Source organism: Fukomys damarensis, unplaced genomic scaffold (genome assembly GCF_012274545.1).
Source record: "Fukomys damarensis isolate Sample0158 unplaced genomic scaffold, DMR_v1.0_HiC HiC_scaffold_30, whole genome shotgun sequence".
Classification (NCBI taxonomy): Eukaryota; Metazoa; Chordata; class Mammalia; order Rodentia; family Bathyergidae; genus Fukomys; species Fukomys damarensis.
In genome coordinates this window covers 36,215,420-36,234,555 of record NW_022900942.1, presented here as the reverse complement: position 1 = coordinate 36,234,555, position 19,136 = coordinate 36,215,420, and the positions used below count along the sequence as shown (strand labels likewise).

At 45.3% G+C, this 19,136-nt stretch overlaps 1 protein-coding gene across 14 annotated transcripts in view; it reads left to right on the top strand.

Moving 5' to 3' along the window:
* Ctif (cap binding complex dependent translation initiation factor) overlaps nt 1-19,136 on the top strand; it is a 296,184-nt gene that overhangs the window by 89,234 nt on the left and 187,814 nt on the right. For all 14 annotated transcript variants that reach the window (XR_004514784.1, XM_033757493.1, XM_033757492.1 and 11 more), the window contains one exon: nt 6,223-6,294. Coding sequence is in view for 13 of the 14 variants with exons in the window: in XM_033757493.1 (XP_033613384.1) it covers nt 6,223-6,294 (72 nt within the window). In the remaining variant the exon portion in view is untranslated. The remainder of the gene's footprint in view (nt 1-6,222; nt 6,295-19,136) is intronic.

Below are 19,136 nucleotides of genomic sequence, written 5' to 3'. Positions count from 1 at the left end.
AGAGAGAGAGAGAGAGAGATCTTATTTGAATCATTTGAGAATCAATTGCAGACATGACCCCACTTTACTCTCAAATGCTAATAATGTGTGTTTCCTAAGAACAGGAATATGCCCTTAAGTAATCATAACACAGGAAATGAACATTGATGTGATACTATAATATACAGCCCTTATATCTCAACCAATTTTCCAATAAGAGGTTTTCGGCAAAAAGAAAAAATAATTGACAGGTGGGGATGTAGTTCAGCAGCACCTTGCCTGCCTGGAAAGCACAAGGTCCTGATTTTGATCAGGAGGGAAAGAAAGAGAGAAAAAAGGAGAGAAAGAAAGAGAGAACACTTAGCTATGATCTTGGTAGAATCTAAGACTGCGTGTGGCCTTTGTCATCAGTTATCTTGTCTGGCCATTTAAGTGAATACCTATTTATGCTAATTTCTCATTCTGCCATGTTTTGGTTGTGTGCCCTGCAGAAATTACTTAACCGCATTGTGCTTCAGTCTCTGTATTTGCCCAAGTGGGAAAGTAAGAGCACCCAGAAGGCACTGAGGGAGGAAACAGTAACAAATATGAAAGGTTTACACTAACCTTCATTTACCCTGATTTATGTGAAACCTTCATATACTCTGGGGACTCATCCTTGGTTATACGTGTTGCAAGTAGCCCCTCACTTGTCTTTGTGAAGAATTTCTGTTGTCGCATACGTAGAATTTTAAGTGTCGATGCAGTTGATATCTGTGATTTTGATCAACTTGGAATATGCTGTCTGTGGATAGAGCCAGGTGGACATCTAGAGTAATTTTCTCTAATGGCAAGCCTCCTGTGTCGTCCTGTGGTCACTGATGAGTCTTTTCTTTCCGCTGATTGAAACCACTCTCCTTATCCCATATGAAGATCCCCTTTGAACACTCATTTACTTATCGGTAGCTTTATCAATTGATCCATTTTTCTGTTTCTGTGATGATTCAGAGTCAGCCTTGTAATGGTCTCTGATGTCCGGTAGGGCCAGTCCCTGGGGCGAGTTTTAGACAACGGTCAGCCTCTCCTACAGGGAGCTTTGTCCTCATTCCTTCTTCTCCAGTGCTTAGAGCCACATGGTCTCCCCCATCCTTCCCAAAGTCTGCTCAAAACCTACTGCCCATCCTAAGATGCAAATGATTAAATGATTTTAATTGTAAAGTATTTCAATGTACAGATAAAAGCAGAGAATAATAAACACCCATTTTAAGTTTAGAATAAATATCTACACCTACATGTTTGTTACATCTTTGACTCTGTGTCCTATTTGGTTCCGATTTTTTAATTGAGATATAAATTACAGCATGAAACTACTTTTGTGAATTCCACGTGCTGTGTTCCCATATAGAAAACTTCCCCATGTGTCCTGCATTTTTCAGTTGGCTGACTCCTCAGGTAGGACAGTGCCTTCACTCCCTTGAGGACTTGCCTGGTCTTCAGGCTTTCCAGGAGGAATGTGCTCTGTGTGAGATTTCTGGCTCCTGGCGGAGGGTTTGGAGAGATGGGAGCCAGCCTCACTCCAGAACCACTTCCTACAGATTGCGATAGGATCAGGAGGCTTTCCAGGCAGTGACTTAGAGGAGGCAAAGGGATGCAGGAGGTGTAGGCTGCACATAAGAAAGGAGATGCAGAGTGCGGACTCCCAGCAGCGAGAGAATGACCTTAGGAGTCAGATAGGGAGAGTCCCAGGGCAGAAATAAACATTGTTTCTGAGGTGACTCAGACAGCGGCCATGGAGAGGACATCCCTGGGGCTGCTGCTTGGTTGTGCCGTCTGAGGTGGGAGCCCTACAAGCCCTGTGGGTAGGGCTTGGTGTGGTGTGATAATTCTCACTGTCTTCCTGGGTTTGGGGAAAGCCAGAACACAGTCCCTGCTTCTGTGAGATACCATACCTATATCCAGCCCTGCCTATCAGTTGCTGAGTGGATTCTGTGGGCTCCTTCATCTTGCTTGACTTCCTCTATGCAGATGCCCCCTCTGCCACTGCTCGTCTCTTCCATGTGCTAGGTCCCTTTCTTCATTTCCATCTGTATTGCCACAACCAAGAAAATGCACCTGGGACCGGGCCCCTACCCACTGGACCAGTGCTACCTTCCGTAATGCTCTGAGGAGGGGCTCCCTGGCACAAGCTCAGCTCAGGTCCGTGCAAGAGATGTGTCAGACCTCTTTGGCCTGGTCGCACAATCTGTCTTAAGTGTCCAGGTTCCCCCTGCACCCATTTGTACACTTGGATTCTCCTGGCTGCCCATGTTCCTGTCCTCGGGGCCTCTGTGCTGAGAGCACCCCTTCCTCATCCCTGTATGTATCCCCACCTCTCCTGCCTTGCTGCTGGTCAGTGCGCTCACAGTCCCACAAGGGGATGTGCTTCTTGTAGCTCCCACACAGAAGCCACTCAGGAGATGACTTCTGGCTGGCAAATGTGAAGTTGTGGTGACTTTTGGAAAAGCAAGATCATCTCCGTGGATCTTGGAGATACTCCAGGTCAGCTCACCACGACGGACAAGGCTGCTTGCTTACAACCATGCCTGAAGCCTGCTCACTAGGCACACTTGCCAAGAGGGTCCACTCTGCCAGGGGCCAAACTGACCCAGATTGGCACTGGGATTGAGGTATTTGGCACACCTGGAAAGGAAAAGGCTTTTTCTGAGAGTCTGTCCTAGGGTAGGACCAGCCATAGTCCCCTTATGTCTTAGCGGTCCCCACCCTATCAGCCAGGCTCCACCCAGGACAGGAGAAATCACTGTAATATACAGAGCAGAGGCATTGCTTTTACAGCAGTGTGCACATTATACACACACATAGGTACATACATGTGTACATGTATGAATCCAAAATGTGTTTGCATTCATACTTATATGCATGCGTGTGTATGTGTACATAGTATCTTCATAATACATATGTATATGTATACATAATGTATATATGTATATATGACTTTTTGTTTTGAAATTATTTGAGACATACAGCCAAATTTTTTTCAAATGTTCCCTGTCACCCAACTTCTGAGATGAACATCTTATATAACTGTGGTACAGTGATGAGAATTAAGAAATGAGCAGTGGTACACTGCTATTTTTTTTTCTTGCTTCTCCCCCCCATCCTCCCTTCTCTTCAACCCCTCTTCCCCTCTTTATTTACAAAAGCTTTGTTTCCATTTTTTCCTTCTATTCTTTTTTTCTTGTCCCTTTTTTCCTTTCACCCTCCCCTCTCCATTGTTTCTCATCTCCTTTGGACATTTTCTTCCCATTTTCCAAATGTATTACACATTTTGGTCCTTATTTACACTTTTGGTTTCTCACACCAGAGAATAATGTGGTATTTAAACATGTCTGTCTGATTTATCTCACTTAACAACAGTATGGTCTCAAGATGCAGCCATCTAGTTAGAAACGTCTCAAGCTCATCCTTTGTGGCAGAGTAGTACTCCATTGTATAAAAAAGCTCCGTGTTCTTCATCCATTCATGAGTTGATGGGCATTTGGGCTGTTTCCAAGATTTAGTATTACAAACTGTGCACAAATATCACTGTGGTATGATGCTGTTGATTCTTTCAGGAAAATACCAAGAAGGGGAATAACTGGGTGGGGTGGAACCTCTGGTTTTAGTTTTTTGAGGAAATCTCCACGCTGATCTCCTCAGTGGTTGCACCAGTCTACACTCCCACCAACAGTGGAGAAGGCTTCCTTTTCCCCTACAGCCCTGCCAGCATTAGTTATTGGATTCTCCTTGATAATAGCCATTTGTCCAACAGATAGAATCTCAGCATTGTTTTAATTTGCATCTCTCGAATGATCAGTGATATTGAACATTTTTTCATATCTTTATTTGCCATTTCTACTTCGTCATCTGAGAACTGTTTATTTGTTTCAGATGCCCATTTTTGAAATGGGTCTTTAAATTTGGTACAGTGCTCTTAAGTACAGATTTACTTAGAGCTCATTAGTATTTCCCACTAATGTCCTTTCACTGTTTCAAGATCTAAATTTGCATTTAATTGTTGTCTCCTTACTCTCCTCCAATCTGTGATACTTTCTTGGTCTCCTCCTCTTCCTCCTCCTCCTCCTCTTACTCCTCTTCCTCCTCTTCTTCTTCCTCTTCCTCTTCTCCTCCTCCTCCTCCTCCTTCTTCTCTTTTTGACAGTTTTCCTCCTCCTCCTCCTCCCTCTCCTCCTCCTCCTCCTCCTTCTTCTTTTTGACAGTTTTTATGAGCATCAATCATGGATTTTATAGAAAGTTCATTAATTTGGCCTGCCTGGTGTTCTTATGCCTACACTGAGACTGTGCACTTTGGGCAAGATCACCTCAGAAGAGAAGCGCCCTGCTGAGCACCTGGCTCAGGAGCCATGATGTTGATACATCTTATTACTGGCAATATTAGCCTTGCTCACTTGGGCACAGTGATAGCTGAGGAGTTTCTTATTTTTCAATTCATAAATGTTTCGGGGGAGATTCTCTATGACTGCCATTGCCCATCCAGGAATTTAATGCAGAGTGTCAGTTACCTAGATGATAGAGCTATGTAGCTAAATTATCAGAATTTAGCACCCACATGGAGCTGTTACTGCCTCTTAACATGAGGTACAAGGGAGGAGATGGTGTTGCCAGAGCCCTAGCCCAGGTCAAGTATAGAGGCCAGTCAGTGAGGGCTGAGCCATGAAGACCTAGTCCTGTTAGTAACGCCACCTGAGGCAGAAACAGACAGAGAAAGACGGAGCTTCTCCCTGCTTTCTCTCCTGCCTGAGTCAGCCGAAAGCCTGCTTACATGGAGGCTGGCAAGTTTGCCCTCAGCAGATGGATGGACACAGTGGACCTGCTGCCTTTGCCATCTCTCTAGAGCTTGTTGTCCAACATCAGAGTCACTGCCCGTGTGTGGCTCTTGGGCATTTGAAATATGGCACATCCAATCTGAAATGTGTGCCCAGTGGATTTCAAAAACTTCTGTTTGGAAAGAAGATGGTAAATTATCTCATCAAGAATTTTTTATGGATTACTAATCTTTTAGATATATTGGGTTAAGTAAAATATATTATTTAACTTAATTTTGTTTCTCTTTTTAAAAATCTGGATACTAGTAAAGCATCTTGTCTGTAGCTCTCATTTTATTTTGGTTGGATAGCTCTGCTCTATAGCATACTTGGACCTAGCTGTATCATCAGCATCATAACAAAAGATCTTTCAAAGGTAGTGTCCTGGACTCACTGTCAGGACGTGGTGCCCACCTAATGTTTAGAAAAACAGGACTATATTGACCTGAAGCCATCCACAGTCAGAGCTTTGCCCAGAGATGTCAAGCATAGACACTGAGCTCCCTGTGTTGTATGTATCACACAAAGTGTAGGTTAAGTTCCACATTCTGCAGAGAGAACAGCTAACATTTAATGCAGCAGTAGAAACACCATGTTGTAGCTAAATAACACGTGACAGAGGATGAGCTGTTGTGCACCTGCCACATTGTCTGCACAGTACTTTTATAGTTTAAAGTCCTCTGTCTGTCTACCTTGCAGAGTTGCCCAGCATTTTGGTCTTATTTTGCAGAGAACAAGATGAAGCCTGGGAGATCACATGGCTTACATGACTCTCAAACTTCTGGTACATCACCTGGACAGCTTGTCACCATGCTGGTCCTCAGCCCAGCCCCCGGGTCTGGTTCACTGGGTGGAAGGGGTGTGTGCCCAAGGTCCTCTGTATGGCTTCCTTGGGGGCTCGCCTGCAGATGGTTGTCAAACCACACTTTGGGACATATTAACTCTCCCAGCTCTTTGGGTTTGAGCCTGGGCTTTTCTCTGATGCTGGGTCCATCAGCTTGTAGAGCTGCATGTGCAGGAAAAGCTGCCCATACTTATCTGTTCTCTGGCTCTAGCCTTGACATAATAAAGGACCAGTGTAGCTGGAGCCAGGTCAGGCAGTCAGACATGGGCTGGTTGTCCAAAACTGAGAAGACCTGGCATCTTGCTTTCTTAACTTTAGAATGCAACTGCATTTTCACCACTTTGGTGGGCTTAGGTGAAGGGAATGAATTTGCCTTCCCCAGCTATTTATCCGGGGATCAACTTGTCGTGGCATTTGGAGACCTGCTGGCAGAGAAGGATGTGCCACTGAGAATGCCGAATTCTTGCTGGCTCTTCTGCTGAGGACCAGGGCATACCTAGGGGGCCGGGAAAGTGAGAGCCTGACCTGCCATCACTGACCCCTCCTTTCTGCCTCACAGTGGACAGCGGACTGCAGTGAGCAGCTGGACAGCAGTGGTTCCTTCTCCCGAGGGCGAGCTCCTCCACAGCAGGTAGGGGACCAGCTCTGGCGACATCTGGGGCTGTCACCTGTCTTGCTTTTGTGGGTTCCTGAGAGGAGCGGATATTCAATAAGCAGGAAGATGGGATATTCAAGGATACGGTCTATGACTCTGGGAAGCCTCCCATAATTCCGTGGCCCTAGCACCCCTCCCCAAAACACATTCTTTTCTTTCCCTCAATTTTTTATGAGTATATTGTTATAATACATAGTAAATACATTCATCTTGAAGGAAATGGTACATATACATATCACACTCTGATCTTTTCTGCTTTCCTTTCCCCAAATCCTCTTTACCCCTCCCCAAATCCTTTTCCCATCTTTTCAAAGAACCACTTCGATACGATAATTCTTTATATTGTTTTGTGTGTGTGTGTGTGTGTGTGTGTGTGTGTGTGTGTGTGTGTGTGTGTGTGTGTGTGTGTGTGTGTCTCAATTTTGTTAATTTCCACTCTGACCTTTATATTTTCTTTCTTCCTGTTAGTTTCAGACTTAGAATATTCGTCTCTTACTAGGACCCTGAGATGCATCATTGGGTTATTTATTTGGGATCATTCTGTTCTTTTTATGTACACATTTACAGCCCTTAGAACTGCTTTCACTGTGTCCTACAGGTTTGGGTATGTTGTGCTTTCATTGTCATGTGATTCTAGAAACTTTCTTATTTCTTGTGTGATCCATTGATTATTCAATAATATATTGTTAAATCTCCAAGAAAACATATTGATTCCTTTCAGTAGTAGTATTATATGTAATAACGAACATCCGGAAACAACACAGATGTCCACTGAGGGGAGAGGAGAGAGCACTCTGTAACATATCCCTGCAGTGGAATATTACACTGATACTGTGCAGATGACCAAACTAGAGGCTCATGCACTGACATTGACAGACCCTAAAAACACTGGCACTCAGGATTTTGATGCTGGTGGGACACTTTGGAGATCATTTTTGCTTCAGGTCTACAGAGGGCCAAGAGGTGAGACAACTTGTGGGAGGAGCTCAGAGGAACCCATTGCGTAACTGTCCTTGAGCCAGGCTGGAGCCTGCTACTGTCTGTGAGGACCTGAGTGCTCCTGGGTGGGCTGTGTGGCCAGGATAGAAGGGAGCATCTGCTCTTCAAGAGCTGTCCTCCAGATCCTTAGGACCCCACACCTCCTTGTTGTCCAGCTAGTTTTGCTAATACCTCATTCCTGCTGGTAGGAAACTGTGGGGTTAGAAGCTGATAAAACCACTTATCCTAGCCCAGCCCTGCCACCACAGACTTCATAGCTCCTGATCCCACAGCTGCTGCAGGGACACATGGCCCAGTCCACTGGCTTCATCCAACTTCACTGAATAAACCTACCCTTCTCTATTCTGTCCTGAGGGAAGATGCTTGGTGGCCTTAGTTCTGGGCCCTTCTCAGTCTGCAAGACTTTGCTGCCCCTGATGGTTCATTCTGATTACAGGATTAGTGTGCATCTGTGCATTTGATTGTTGATTAGGAAGGAGATCATAACAGGAGCCCTGGATAAGTGGGGTAGAAGCCCTGGGTTCTGGTTTTCACTCTGCCACAAACTTGGTGGCAAGTTCTTCCTCATCAGGTGTCAGCTTCCTAATATAAAACCAGAGGAGACTCCAGGGGGTCCTTCTAGCACCCCTCTGCAGTTTCAAGATGAGAAAACTGTGGCCCATGAAGGCGTATGGCCTCTTGTCTACTTACACCCACAGGGTACTTTCACCTGCCCTACAGAAAGAAGCATGTGTCCTTCCAGGAGGCCTTTGTCTCTGCCTCCTCCTTCCCCAGAGGTATGCTCCTGAGCCCTCAGCTTAACCCTTGCACATCAGCAGCTCTGAGTCTTGTTTCTGCTTTTTATTCTGGATTCCCCATCTGAAGACCCCCTTAACTCTCAAGTAGTAAAGTTGGCTTGAGTGTGGGGGCTTCATACCAGAGAGAGGGCTTCAGGGCATGGCTGGAGCCCTTAGATGGAGAATATCACAGGCTGGTCAGTGACTGTTCTTTATTTGTTCAATAGATAACTGGTTCTGGAATCTCCCAGTGTAAGGTTCTTTTTTCTTTCCCCTTTATCGCCTCTTCCGGTCCTCTCCCCAACCTTTTCTTCTGGACCTGTCACTTCTGACAGGATCCCAGGGGTTGAGAAAGTATCCTTCTACCCCCAGCCACTATCTTCACCCTCCCTCAGAGCTGTCCTTGCTTGGCTTCTTTCAACCACCTGCAGGAGGCAGGGTGGGAAACTGAACAGAGGCCTAGGCTGGTGGAGTAGGGCTGGGGTCTTGTAGGATGCTGCCCCCTAGCAGGGTTATGTGTGAGCTGTCCCCTCCCTAAGCACCAAGCACTGGAGAACCTGCTAACCCAATCTCACCTTTTGGGAGGTAAAAGGAAAACTTGAGGCAAGCAGATTCTGCAAAGTGAAATGTAGCCCCATGTAAAGATGTAATGTTAAGGTTCTTTCTTGGCAGGTGGAATTGAGATATAGGTTCATTGAGAGGGAGAAGCTCTAGACAAGAGGAGATAGGGATCTCTCAGTGTAAAGGCACCTCTTTCCCTGACATGCCAGAGAGCAGAGCTCCCTGGGAGGGGTCTCTGACAAGCCAGAGCATTGCCACCACCACCAAACTGGTTTAGGTAGAATAATAGGAGCCCATCGTCTTATCTCAGAGGGAGAAAGCATGAGCAGCTGGGGCCCTGAAGGGACACCCATTCTGCCCCTTCAAAGTCTGTGCCTTGTGGATCTTGGGAATGGGGCCTGCAGGCTTGAATCTGGAGTATGGGAAAAGCCTGCAGAGGGTTGCTTTGCCTGAGCCTAGTGGGGCCACACCCGCCATGCCATGGAAAGCAGCTTAGAGCCAACAACACCTCCGAGGCCAAAGAGTGTAGGTATTTATAGGCAGGATTTCCTAGACAGTCACCAAGCAGCAGTACTGGCAGGAGCCTGGTGCTAAACCCTGGCAGGCATGATGCCATGGCCTGCTTTAATGGCCTCAGCCTTGGTTAGAAGGACACGACCCAGGTATAAAGGAATGCCCAGCTCAGGGCAGGAGATACATGTGTCTACAGGATGGCCAGAATCAGGGTGGGGGCTGTGAGGGGAGGTGAGTGGAGCCCCATCTCCTGCTGGGAGTTTGAGGTGTGCACCTGGATAGGGAGGTGGGAGTTACTGGAGGCCTGAATTAAAATGAGATGTCCTACATTCATAATGCCTTGTTTCTGTGATGAAAACCCTGATATTTAGGACATTGCAGGACTGAACTGGCTACGTACAAACAATAGGACCACAAGAACAAGATGGAAGTTTATTTCTCACTTGCCACCACATGAATGGCCATTTAAGGCTGACACAGCTCAGCACTGTCAAAACAGCCTCCTTACTCCTCATAGTTCTGCCGTCTCTAGGTCTACATCTATGGCCCTGGTGGCTTCCATCAGTGGAAGCACCAAGCCAGTGCTTCTGATCTCCATCTCCTGTGCCCTCTGAGGAGGGATCAGAGCTGGTTAGCATCCTTTGTGTGACTGTGTCACAAGGAAAGCCCCAGGTAACTGACCTGTGGCATTATCTTGTCCCCACTTGTCCTACAGCAGCCTCTGATGGAGCAAGATCCAGGGGCTGCTTGCCAAAGGTAGCATCTTTAGAGTGGGGCTCTGAGGAGACCCTTTAGTTCACCTGTTTTCCAGAGCCTCCTGAAACCTGACCTACCAGAGACTGGAGCACATGATCAATGTCTAGGGATACCACTCTCCCTCTGAGCACACCGAGCTCCTCCTCACTGTACCCCCTCATCTGGACAGACACCCTCATAGTAACTCATGTTGCCGTCACACCATTCAAAGTACATCTGCCCTCAGCCAGCTGGTCAACCCTAAGATGAGAGCTGGGGGTGGCTGCACATCCCTGGTCCCCTCTGGTAGGGCTGTGCACACATTAGGCACTCAGTAAAGATGCCTAAGCTGAGGCCACACTGAGCTGTCTCAGGCCAGGCTGTGCAGTCATTCCTTAGTGCACCCTCTTCCTTCAATGGTACCAACTCAGATGAGCTTACTGGGGTCCTTAGGATGATGGCTTGCTCTGCTAACCCACTTTGACCCATGAGGGAGAATTTGTTTCAGGGGAAACTGAGGCTAATTCAAGATAAAGGGGTGGCCAGCTGCTATGGTGCCCCCTGACTGTCCTGCCTTGGCTATACATGTCCTGGCAAGCAGACCTCAGCAGGGTGATGCTGGAGTCCTGTGCTCTGCCTAGGAAGCTCTGTGTGGTGGCTTGTGGGCCCTGCCCTGAGCCAGGGCCCAGGCACAGTACCATGCCGGGATTAGCCTGTACTGGGGTTGTTTATTCATCTGCTGCATACTTCTTCAGTCCTCATTCTTTTATCATTCCAACTAATGTCAAGAAAACTCACTTGGCTCTGTGAATCCCTTCAGAGGCACAAAGTGGGGGACAACCAAGGCAGAGTAGGCTGAGTCCCATGGAGATGATCCAGAGAGTACAGAACAACAACAAAAAGCAGGCCATGAAGACACCTGACCAAACGTTGGGATTCACCCATGCCTGGCACTGTTTGCCTTCCTGGTGCCCCTTTCCTAAGAGACCTGTTCATCCCCTAGTCATTTGGTTAGGACTTTGGAATAGTTTCCAGGCTTTTGTTGTAATGGGGGAAATGGGAGGAGAGACTTGAAAAGAAAGCACCTGAAATGAGAGCCCACAACAGCAGTGTGTTCAGATTTGCCAAGGGGCCGGCAGAGGATTAAGAATTCAGGAATGAAATCTAAGGCATGTGAAAGGTTGTATGGGTCAGGAGCAAGCAGCTCTTCTTCATCTGCACAGAAGTGCCAAGAAAGTGAAATATATGTACCCAACAGCAGCAGAGCTTCAGATTAGCCCTGGGGAAGGACTTCTTGGCTGAAGGACTTGTTGGCTTGCAGTGTTGGCTGTTGAACAAGATGATGAAATTTCTGCTGGGAATCTGATGAGTACACTTGCTTGTCAGGCATTCACACAAATCCCTGGGAAAGATGGGGTAGTATGAAAAATGACATGTTTGAGTCTTTGCTGATGACTTTTGAGCCCATCTCCCCTGGAATGGTACATGCAGGTTGCTCGATCATGACAGTGAAGGAGCCCTGTCCTAAGGCCCAGGAGAAGTAGATAGTGATCCAGGAGTAACACTGGTTCCAAGTGCCTCTTTCCAACATGAGACATCAGCACAGGTCTGAATTTTTCCAATTTCTCCACCATTCTCCTCACACCCCATTCCTGTGCTGACCTGCAGAGTAGGATCAGTGCCAAAAATGACTGAGTTGGGATAGCAGGTGGCCAATTACCTCCAGCACCATAAAGGAATAGAAGCAGCTTTCTGCCACTTGTCTTGCTGCCCTCCAGTAATTGTAGGATTTAGCTCAGTGCCAATTTTGAAAATTTTCAGTACAATTAATACTTTAGTAAAAATGCCTAGATTTTAAGGAAGCCTCCATGGATATACTGTATAAGGAATATCATGTATGTATGTATTCAAGGCACTGCTCTGTTTATTGAGCACCTACTAAGAGCATACAAGCTGGAACCTTCTGGATCATCACTTGTTTGTAGAGTGGAGGCTCATTAGCATGAAGCAGGGTAAAGATGTATATGTGGAAGTCCCTCAGACAGGTGACCTGACCACAGGACATGCAGTCATCCTGAAGAGTGGTTTGTGTCTCTGGGGCAGGTCATGAAGCATGCTTTGTGCCTTCAGGAATGGATAGGATGTTTGACCAGATGAAAAGGAGGAGAAAGAGGATGAAGAAAGAAGGATTTAGCAAAGGCTTGAAGGTGGGCATCACTCTGGGTATTAAGAGAAAGCACAGCCTGATTAGATGGCTTGTGTTTGGTGCTGCTTAGGTAGGGGGGCATGCAAATGGTGAATGCAGAGGTGAGATGCTGCTCCATTCCTATCAGGATGGCTGAGATAGATAGATGATAGATAGACAGACAGACAGACAGATGACAATGCTGATGAGTATGCAGAGAATCTGGACCACACATATAATGCTAGTGTGGATCTAAAATGGTATGGCCATTCTGGAAAACAGTTTGTCAGTTTTATTTAAAAAAGAAGAAAGAAACCTGCAAATACCATATGATCCAGCAATTGCATTCCTGGGTGTTTATCCCAGAGAAATGAAAACTTATGTTCACACAGAAACCTATACTCAAATGTTTATAGTAGCTTTATTTGAAATAGTGAAAAACGCAAAGCTACTCGGATGTGATTCAGTAGGTGAGTGGTTAAGCCCACTGAGGAAAGGAAGACCCCATGGGCAAAATACCTCATGAGTCTCCAGACAATTAAGCTGAGTGAGAAAAAAGCCAGCCCTCAAAAATTGCATCTCCTCTGATTCTATTTATATAATACTTGAAATGAGAAAATTATAGATATAGAAACAGTCAGTGGTTGGAAGGGATTAGTGAAGGAGTAGAGGCAGAAAGGAAGTAGATGTGGCTATAAAAGGACCACAAGAGAGTCCTTGAGATAAGGATTCTGTATCTTCACTCTATAGACATCAGTGTCTGGGAATTGACATTGAGCTATAGTTTTCGAGCTTTCTCCATGGAAGTAAACTGGGTAAAGGGTCCAGGAGTCTCTCTATATTATTTCTTCCAAGTACCTATGAATCTATAATAATTCTAAAAATAGCTCAATTTTTAAAAAGTGTAGAACTTTTTCTTTTATCAAAATCTCCTATGGTCAATCTGGGGACTTGGCTCAGTGGGTCTGCCACCTGCCTCGCAAGCTCAAGGGCCTGAGTTCAATCCCTGGTACAAAAAAAAATTCCCATGGTCTTGCCATCCAGGAACTTTAAGGGCCGGAACTGCTTGGTAAGGTGAGAGGATCAGCCCACCTGGCTTGTTCCCCCATTTACTCCCTCATGGCTCTAGGTCATCTCTGCAGGACTCCAAATCTTTCCATGGACAGGATGATCTCAGTCCCTTCCTGCTCTGGCCTCCTGTTATTGAGTCTAGTGCTGTCAGAAGGGACAGATCTCTGGGGACTGAGGAGTTCAAATAAGGCCCTCTGAGAAAGCATGGGAAGATGGTATGGTTATACTGGGAGAGTTGATTTTCCCCTTTACTGGAAGCCTTTCTCTGGAGATAACTGCATGGGCTCCAGTAGAGTGGCCAGCCTGAAATGGCTTCTGGTGTGACCCAGTCCATGCAAGTAGCATGGCCCATGTGAAGCCTAAGTCACAATCCTGGTTAGTGGAGAGAGTGTGCAGAAAGGGCTGGCTTAAGAGAAATAAACTTGACCATAGGCCTCAGTCATTATTGGCTACCTCTCCCTGGCTGTTGGGTTTTAATTGGCAATAAAAAAGTTAAAAGAGTAAGAGGCAGGATAGACAGATAGTTAAGTCCCAGAGTGAAAATATGGCCTTTCCCTCTGCTCACTTCAGCTCTGGTCTTTGGGAGTCTCTGTTCTCCTAGTCCCCTGCCTCAAGGGCCTATTTATTGGAGGGGGAACAAAATGTTAGGGGCTCATCTCATCCTTTTCCACCAGAGTGGGGCGCTGTCCCTGGTGCTGAACACACACACACATGGTGATGCCTACATGGGACTATTTCTCCCTGGGCCTGTCCCTCCACCTCCCTCCTCACTTGTCCCTTAGTCCTCTCCAATGGGCACAGGCAAGTCATGCCTAAAGCCTGCTTTAGTTTGCACCTGAGTTTTCAGATTTGGCCAACAGAAAGCCCCTATCTTTGGCCCAGGAGATTTAACCTTAGGATCCTTTTGTACCCAAATTTTGTGGCATGTAAAAGTTCTCAAAGTGCCTCTCATGTGGTCCACCTGTCCTCCTCCCCTTCCCACTCAGGAGTCTCCTATCTAGTTCAAATTCTAAAGGAACAGGTGGGTCCAGTAAGCCACAGTGACTTACATGGGGTCCCATAAAGCAGGCTGCAGTCCTAGACACCTGCTTCTTCCTCTCCAAACCATCCACTGAAAGTTTCCCTGGATGCTGTCTCCCCAAAGCTGGCAACTTGGGTGGTAGATATGTGCCGCTTGATTTGCTCTTCCCATTTTGTATCTTTCTGAGTAAGGAAAGGGACTCTAAGGCATTTATATAGGTGGTGATAGAGGCAGGGGTGATGGGGAGGGCATCAGTAGGGAGGAAAGATAATTTTTTTAAATATGTATTTTAGTTTTATTTCTAAGAAAATCTTAGGAGCACAATTTAAGGGGAAACAATGCAAGAAAATAAAATTTTCAGCAATGGTAGAGGTGTACAAATATTTATATACATAATTATAATATTAGTATATATTATATATTGCATAACAATCAATGAGTAAGCTGATAGGAAAATAAGAGAGACTGATTTTAATTTATGTTGGATAATCCTGGAGTATATTTTAAATGGCCCAAAGTTTAGTAATTTCATTTTGTATTCAAGGGGAATGCATTTAGCTTGACCAAGAAAAAAGTTTTAGGATTAATGTCTGATGAGAAAGATTGAGATTATCCTAAAATGTGTTTTGCTTATTTGAGGGTCAAAGGGGCAACTAAAAGGGAAAAGGGGCAATTACACAAATCCAGAATTTAGGCAATAATCTGATACGCTAAGATTTTGAAATCTTTGTTTTAACAATGCCATTGTGCTCAAATTCAATAAAATTTTTCTTTTTTGCCAGTATCAGATTGATTGATTCATTGGTTTTTAAGTTTGTTTCACTTTACTTATCATAAACACAGGTTAACAGCCAGTCTAACAGACCAAGGGAGAACTTTTGTCCTTTGTGAAGGGACCTTCCTCCCAGTTAGCCCCCCAGGGATCCTGCATCCCTGAGCACAATGAAGTCTCTGTGAGGGTAGACCTTGCCTCTTCACCCTCACCACAGAATCTGTGGGATGAGATGCTGCCCCAGGAAGAGATGGGATGGAGACCGTGAACCTGTGAGCAGCTGGCACTGTACCTCACCCATTGCCGGCAGGGCCAAGGCTGCCACCCCTGCCTCACCATCACCTGCTGCAGCAGACATGCTGGGCAAATCCAGACTAGCACACCCAGATCTCTCTAGTTGGAACTTCATCCCCAAGGCTTCTGATAGTGGAAATAGTCTTCCTGGTGTCGTGCATCCCGTACAGCCAGTTTTTTCCTAGTTTCTAAACACACAGCCTAGAATTCTCATCACACTCACACATGCACGCACATATGCATCACTCATAATCACTATAAAGAAAAACCAGTGATGCAGAAGAGTTCGTTGTTGTTGTTATTTTGGTTTTTACACCAGGCCTCATTGTGTCATCCAGGCTGGCCTTGAACTTGCAATCCTCCTGCTGTAGCCTGTGTGCTAGGATTGCTGTTGTTTTTTTACTAACTGTGACTCTTTTTTCCATTAAGTTTATTGGTACATTTAAGGTAAACAATACAGTTACATTCATCATTGGGATCTTGTACCTTTACATGATGTATCTTGGTTTTTATTTTTTCCCCATTCCCCTGCCCTCCCTTCACCCCTTCACCCTTCCCTATTTACAAAACCTTTGTTTCTATTTTTTCCTTTTTTCATATTTTTTCTTTTCCCTTATTTCCTTTCCCTTACCCTTTCTACTTCCCCTACTCCTTTAGCCATTTTCTTCCTATTTCACATTATAAATTATACCATTTCATCCTTATTTACACTTTTAGTTTTTCACACCAGAGAAACTATTTGGTATTTACTCAAGTGTGTCCTATTTATTTTACTTAAGAGTATGGCCTAAATGTGCATCCAGTTAGCTATAAATGTCTCTAGTTACTCATTCTCACTACCTGTGACTTTGCATGTTTCCCTTACCTTGTTGAAGTCACCCATGCATGGAGATCCCCGTCCTCTTACACAGAACCTCCATACTTCCTCTTCCCTTCACTACAGGCAATGTACACCTAGCACCAGCTCTGCCTCCCCAAGAATCTGAGTATCTTCAGAGGATGAGGATATCCCTGCTTTATGGAAACCTTCACAGAGGGCTCTGAATTTACCTGAGTAGTTAACTGCGTAATGCAATGGCTATGAGACTCTGGGCCATGCTGTCTCTGTTCCCACCTTGGGAACCAATGCCACAAACATGGGACAAGTTCCCTGTGCTTCAGTGTTTTCTTCAGGAAAACAGGGGTTGGTATAAATGTGCAGTTCTGGGTGATGTGGCACACACTGAGTGTTGGGTTTGTGGCTGCTTTGACATCACTGGTTTTCTTGGGCCCTCCAGCAGTCGGTCCTCTGCAGGACTCAGGACAGCTATGAGGTCTGCTGGGACACAGCTTGGTCTCCCTGGCAATATCAGGCTGTCTAGGTTCTTTCCATATGGTTGAAATGTTCTTATCCCTCTGTGATGTCTCAGAGCAGTATGGCTCACCCTGGCATGAGGTCCCTTAATTGCCAGTAAAAGGGCTGTTGTGAAGATTTCAGCAGCATTTAACTGCTAAAAATGATCTACTGAAAAGGATGCTTGTATTTTTTTTATAAAGCTTCTCAGAACTGTGACATTTTAGCAACCCGGGGCGTAGGGGCTGTGGGATCCCAGGACTGGGGAGGGGGTGGAGCTGAGAGAAAAGCTATGTCTACCAGGGCCCACCACGGAATTGCAAACAAGAGAATGTCCTTTGCAAAGCCAGTGGCGCTTTGATGGACCGATTTTAATGCTTGGCCACCTAGTCTGAGCTAATATTAATGAATAGTCCTGGGTGGGTAGGAGTGAATGGGTAGGAGGAGACAAAGAAAAATGAAATTATGGTTCTTGCCACTGAAGACATGACAGCAATTATAGTTAACACAGAATGTTAAATGATTGTTTTCTGAAGGAGTTTCCAGGGAACCCTGGTTCTGTGAAATTTTCTGTGGAATATAAAGAAAGAATAGGATAGATCTCTGGCTTTGAACAGTTGAGAAGTATTGCATACCGTATACTTCCATCTGCTTAAAGAGTCAACATCCATTAAAGGCCACTAAAGGCATTGAGAAGTTCTGCAAGAAAAATTCAACATCTTAACAACGTACTATGTTAACATCTTAATGATCTTTTAACATAGTATGTACCAAGCATTTGATTAGAGTGCTTTATGAATTTACACACACACACACACACACACACACACACACACACACACTTCCAAAGCTCTGTCAGACCTCCAGGAGAATGAGTACCATGTTCTAAAAGGCATATTCTGGACCACAGCAGCTGCACTGCATCTAAGCCACCAGCATTCCCCTCCCAAGAAATTCTGACACACACAGACATTTGAGAGCCAGAAGACTTGAGTTCCCAGTGCACATGGGAGAACAGGCAGTAATGGGATCAGCCCTACTTGGGGGTACATTGCTGTGGACTGTATGCCCTGTGGGGTGGGGGTGGGGGACACAAGCTGCTGAGGAAGCTGCACAGCTACTGGAAAGAGGAGTTTTGAGCTGGACCTGGTGGGGACAAAGACCTCTGGCCTCTCCTTGACAGCCAACTCTGTGTGTGTCCTCGGTGTGAACAAGGACTGAGGGAGTTTGGAGAGAAGTAGGTCTGGCTCCTGATGTGAAATTCCAGAATCAGGTGTCAGCTGCCTGTCTGAGGTGTGTCTGTAGGCTCCTGCTGCCTCTTGTGCTTCTCTGATGTTGAGGGTTGGTGGACTAGGGGTGTGTGTGTGTGTGTGTGTGTGGTGTATATGTATACACAATCTTGCATTACATAGTGATATTTCAGTCTACAGTGGATTGCACATTCTTTGGTAGTCCCGTGAGATTATGATGGAACTAAAAAATTCCTACTTCCTAGTGACATTGTAGCCCTTGTAATGTAGCACAAGGCATTCCTTGTGGATTTGCGGTGATGCCAGGGTAAACAAACCCACTGCACTACCAGCTGTATAAAATTTATGTACAGTACATAATACTTGATCCTGATAATAAATGACTATGTCATTGGGTTTGGTACTTACTATATTGTACTTTTATCATTCTTTTAGGGTGTTGTCCTACTTGTATATGAAAAAGGTAAACTGTAAAAGCCTGAGGAAATATTCCATAGGCACTGCCATCCTAGGGCTGACAGCACCATGCATGTCACTGCCCCCGAAACCCTTCCAGGGAGACAAGGTGAGGAGGCAGAGATGGTGATGATCCTGACCCTGCATAGGCTTTGGCCACTGTGTCTGTGTTTGTGCCTTAGTTTTTAACATAAAAATTTAAAAATTATACATTTTAAAACTAGAAAAAGCTTATAAAATAATAATACAAAAAGTTTTGTGTAGCTGTATATTTATGATTTAAGCTAAGTATTATTACAAGAGAACCAAATGATTTAAAAATTTTCTAGAAAGCTTCAGTAATCTAGGGTTAATTTGTTATTAAAGAAATGAAACATTTTTTAGAGTCTAGTGAAACCAAAAGGCCCCATGTGTAGGGCCTGCAGCAGCACAGGGTCCCTGCCAGACTCTTCGCCTTCCAGCAGCAGAGGCTGGTCCCATGCCCACCACTCACGGCAAGTGCCCTATGAAGTTTTAGCTTTTGTATCTGTTCCTCTGCCTTTTCCATGCTCAGCTTTGTTTAGTTGGTACACAGATAAGTACCATTGTGCTGCTGTTGCTGGGTAGCAGTCAGTACCTGGTGTGCAGGTGCAGCCTGTGCCTGACAGCAAGGGGAGAATCTGCCATACTTTCTACTTTAAAATAGAAAGTAAACACAATTCTGTGGTGTCCACAGAATCACCTAAGGATGCATTTCTTACAATATATCCCCACTGTTAAGTGGCCTGAGACTGTATTTGAATGTGTGTGTATATGTGTGTGTTTTATGTGTGGGGAGTGTGCCTGTATTTTTATGTGTAGTATATTGTATGT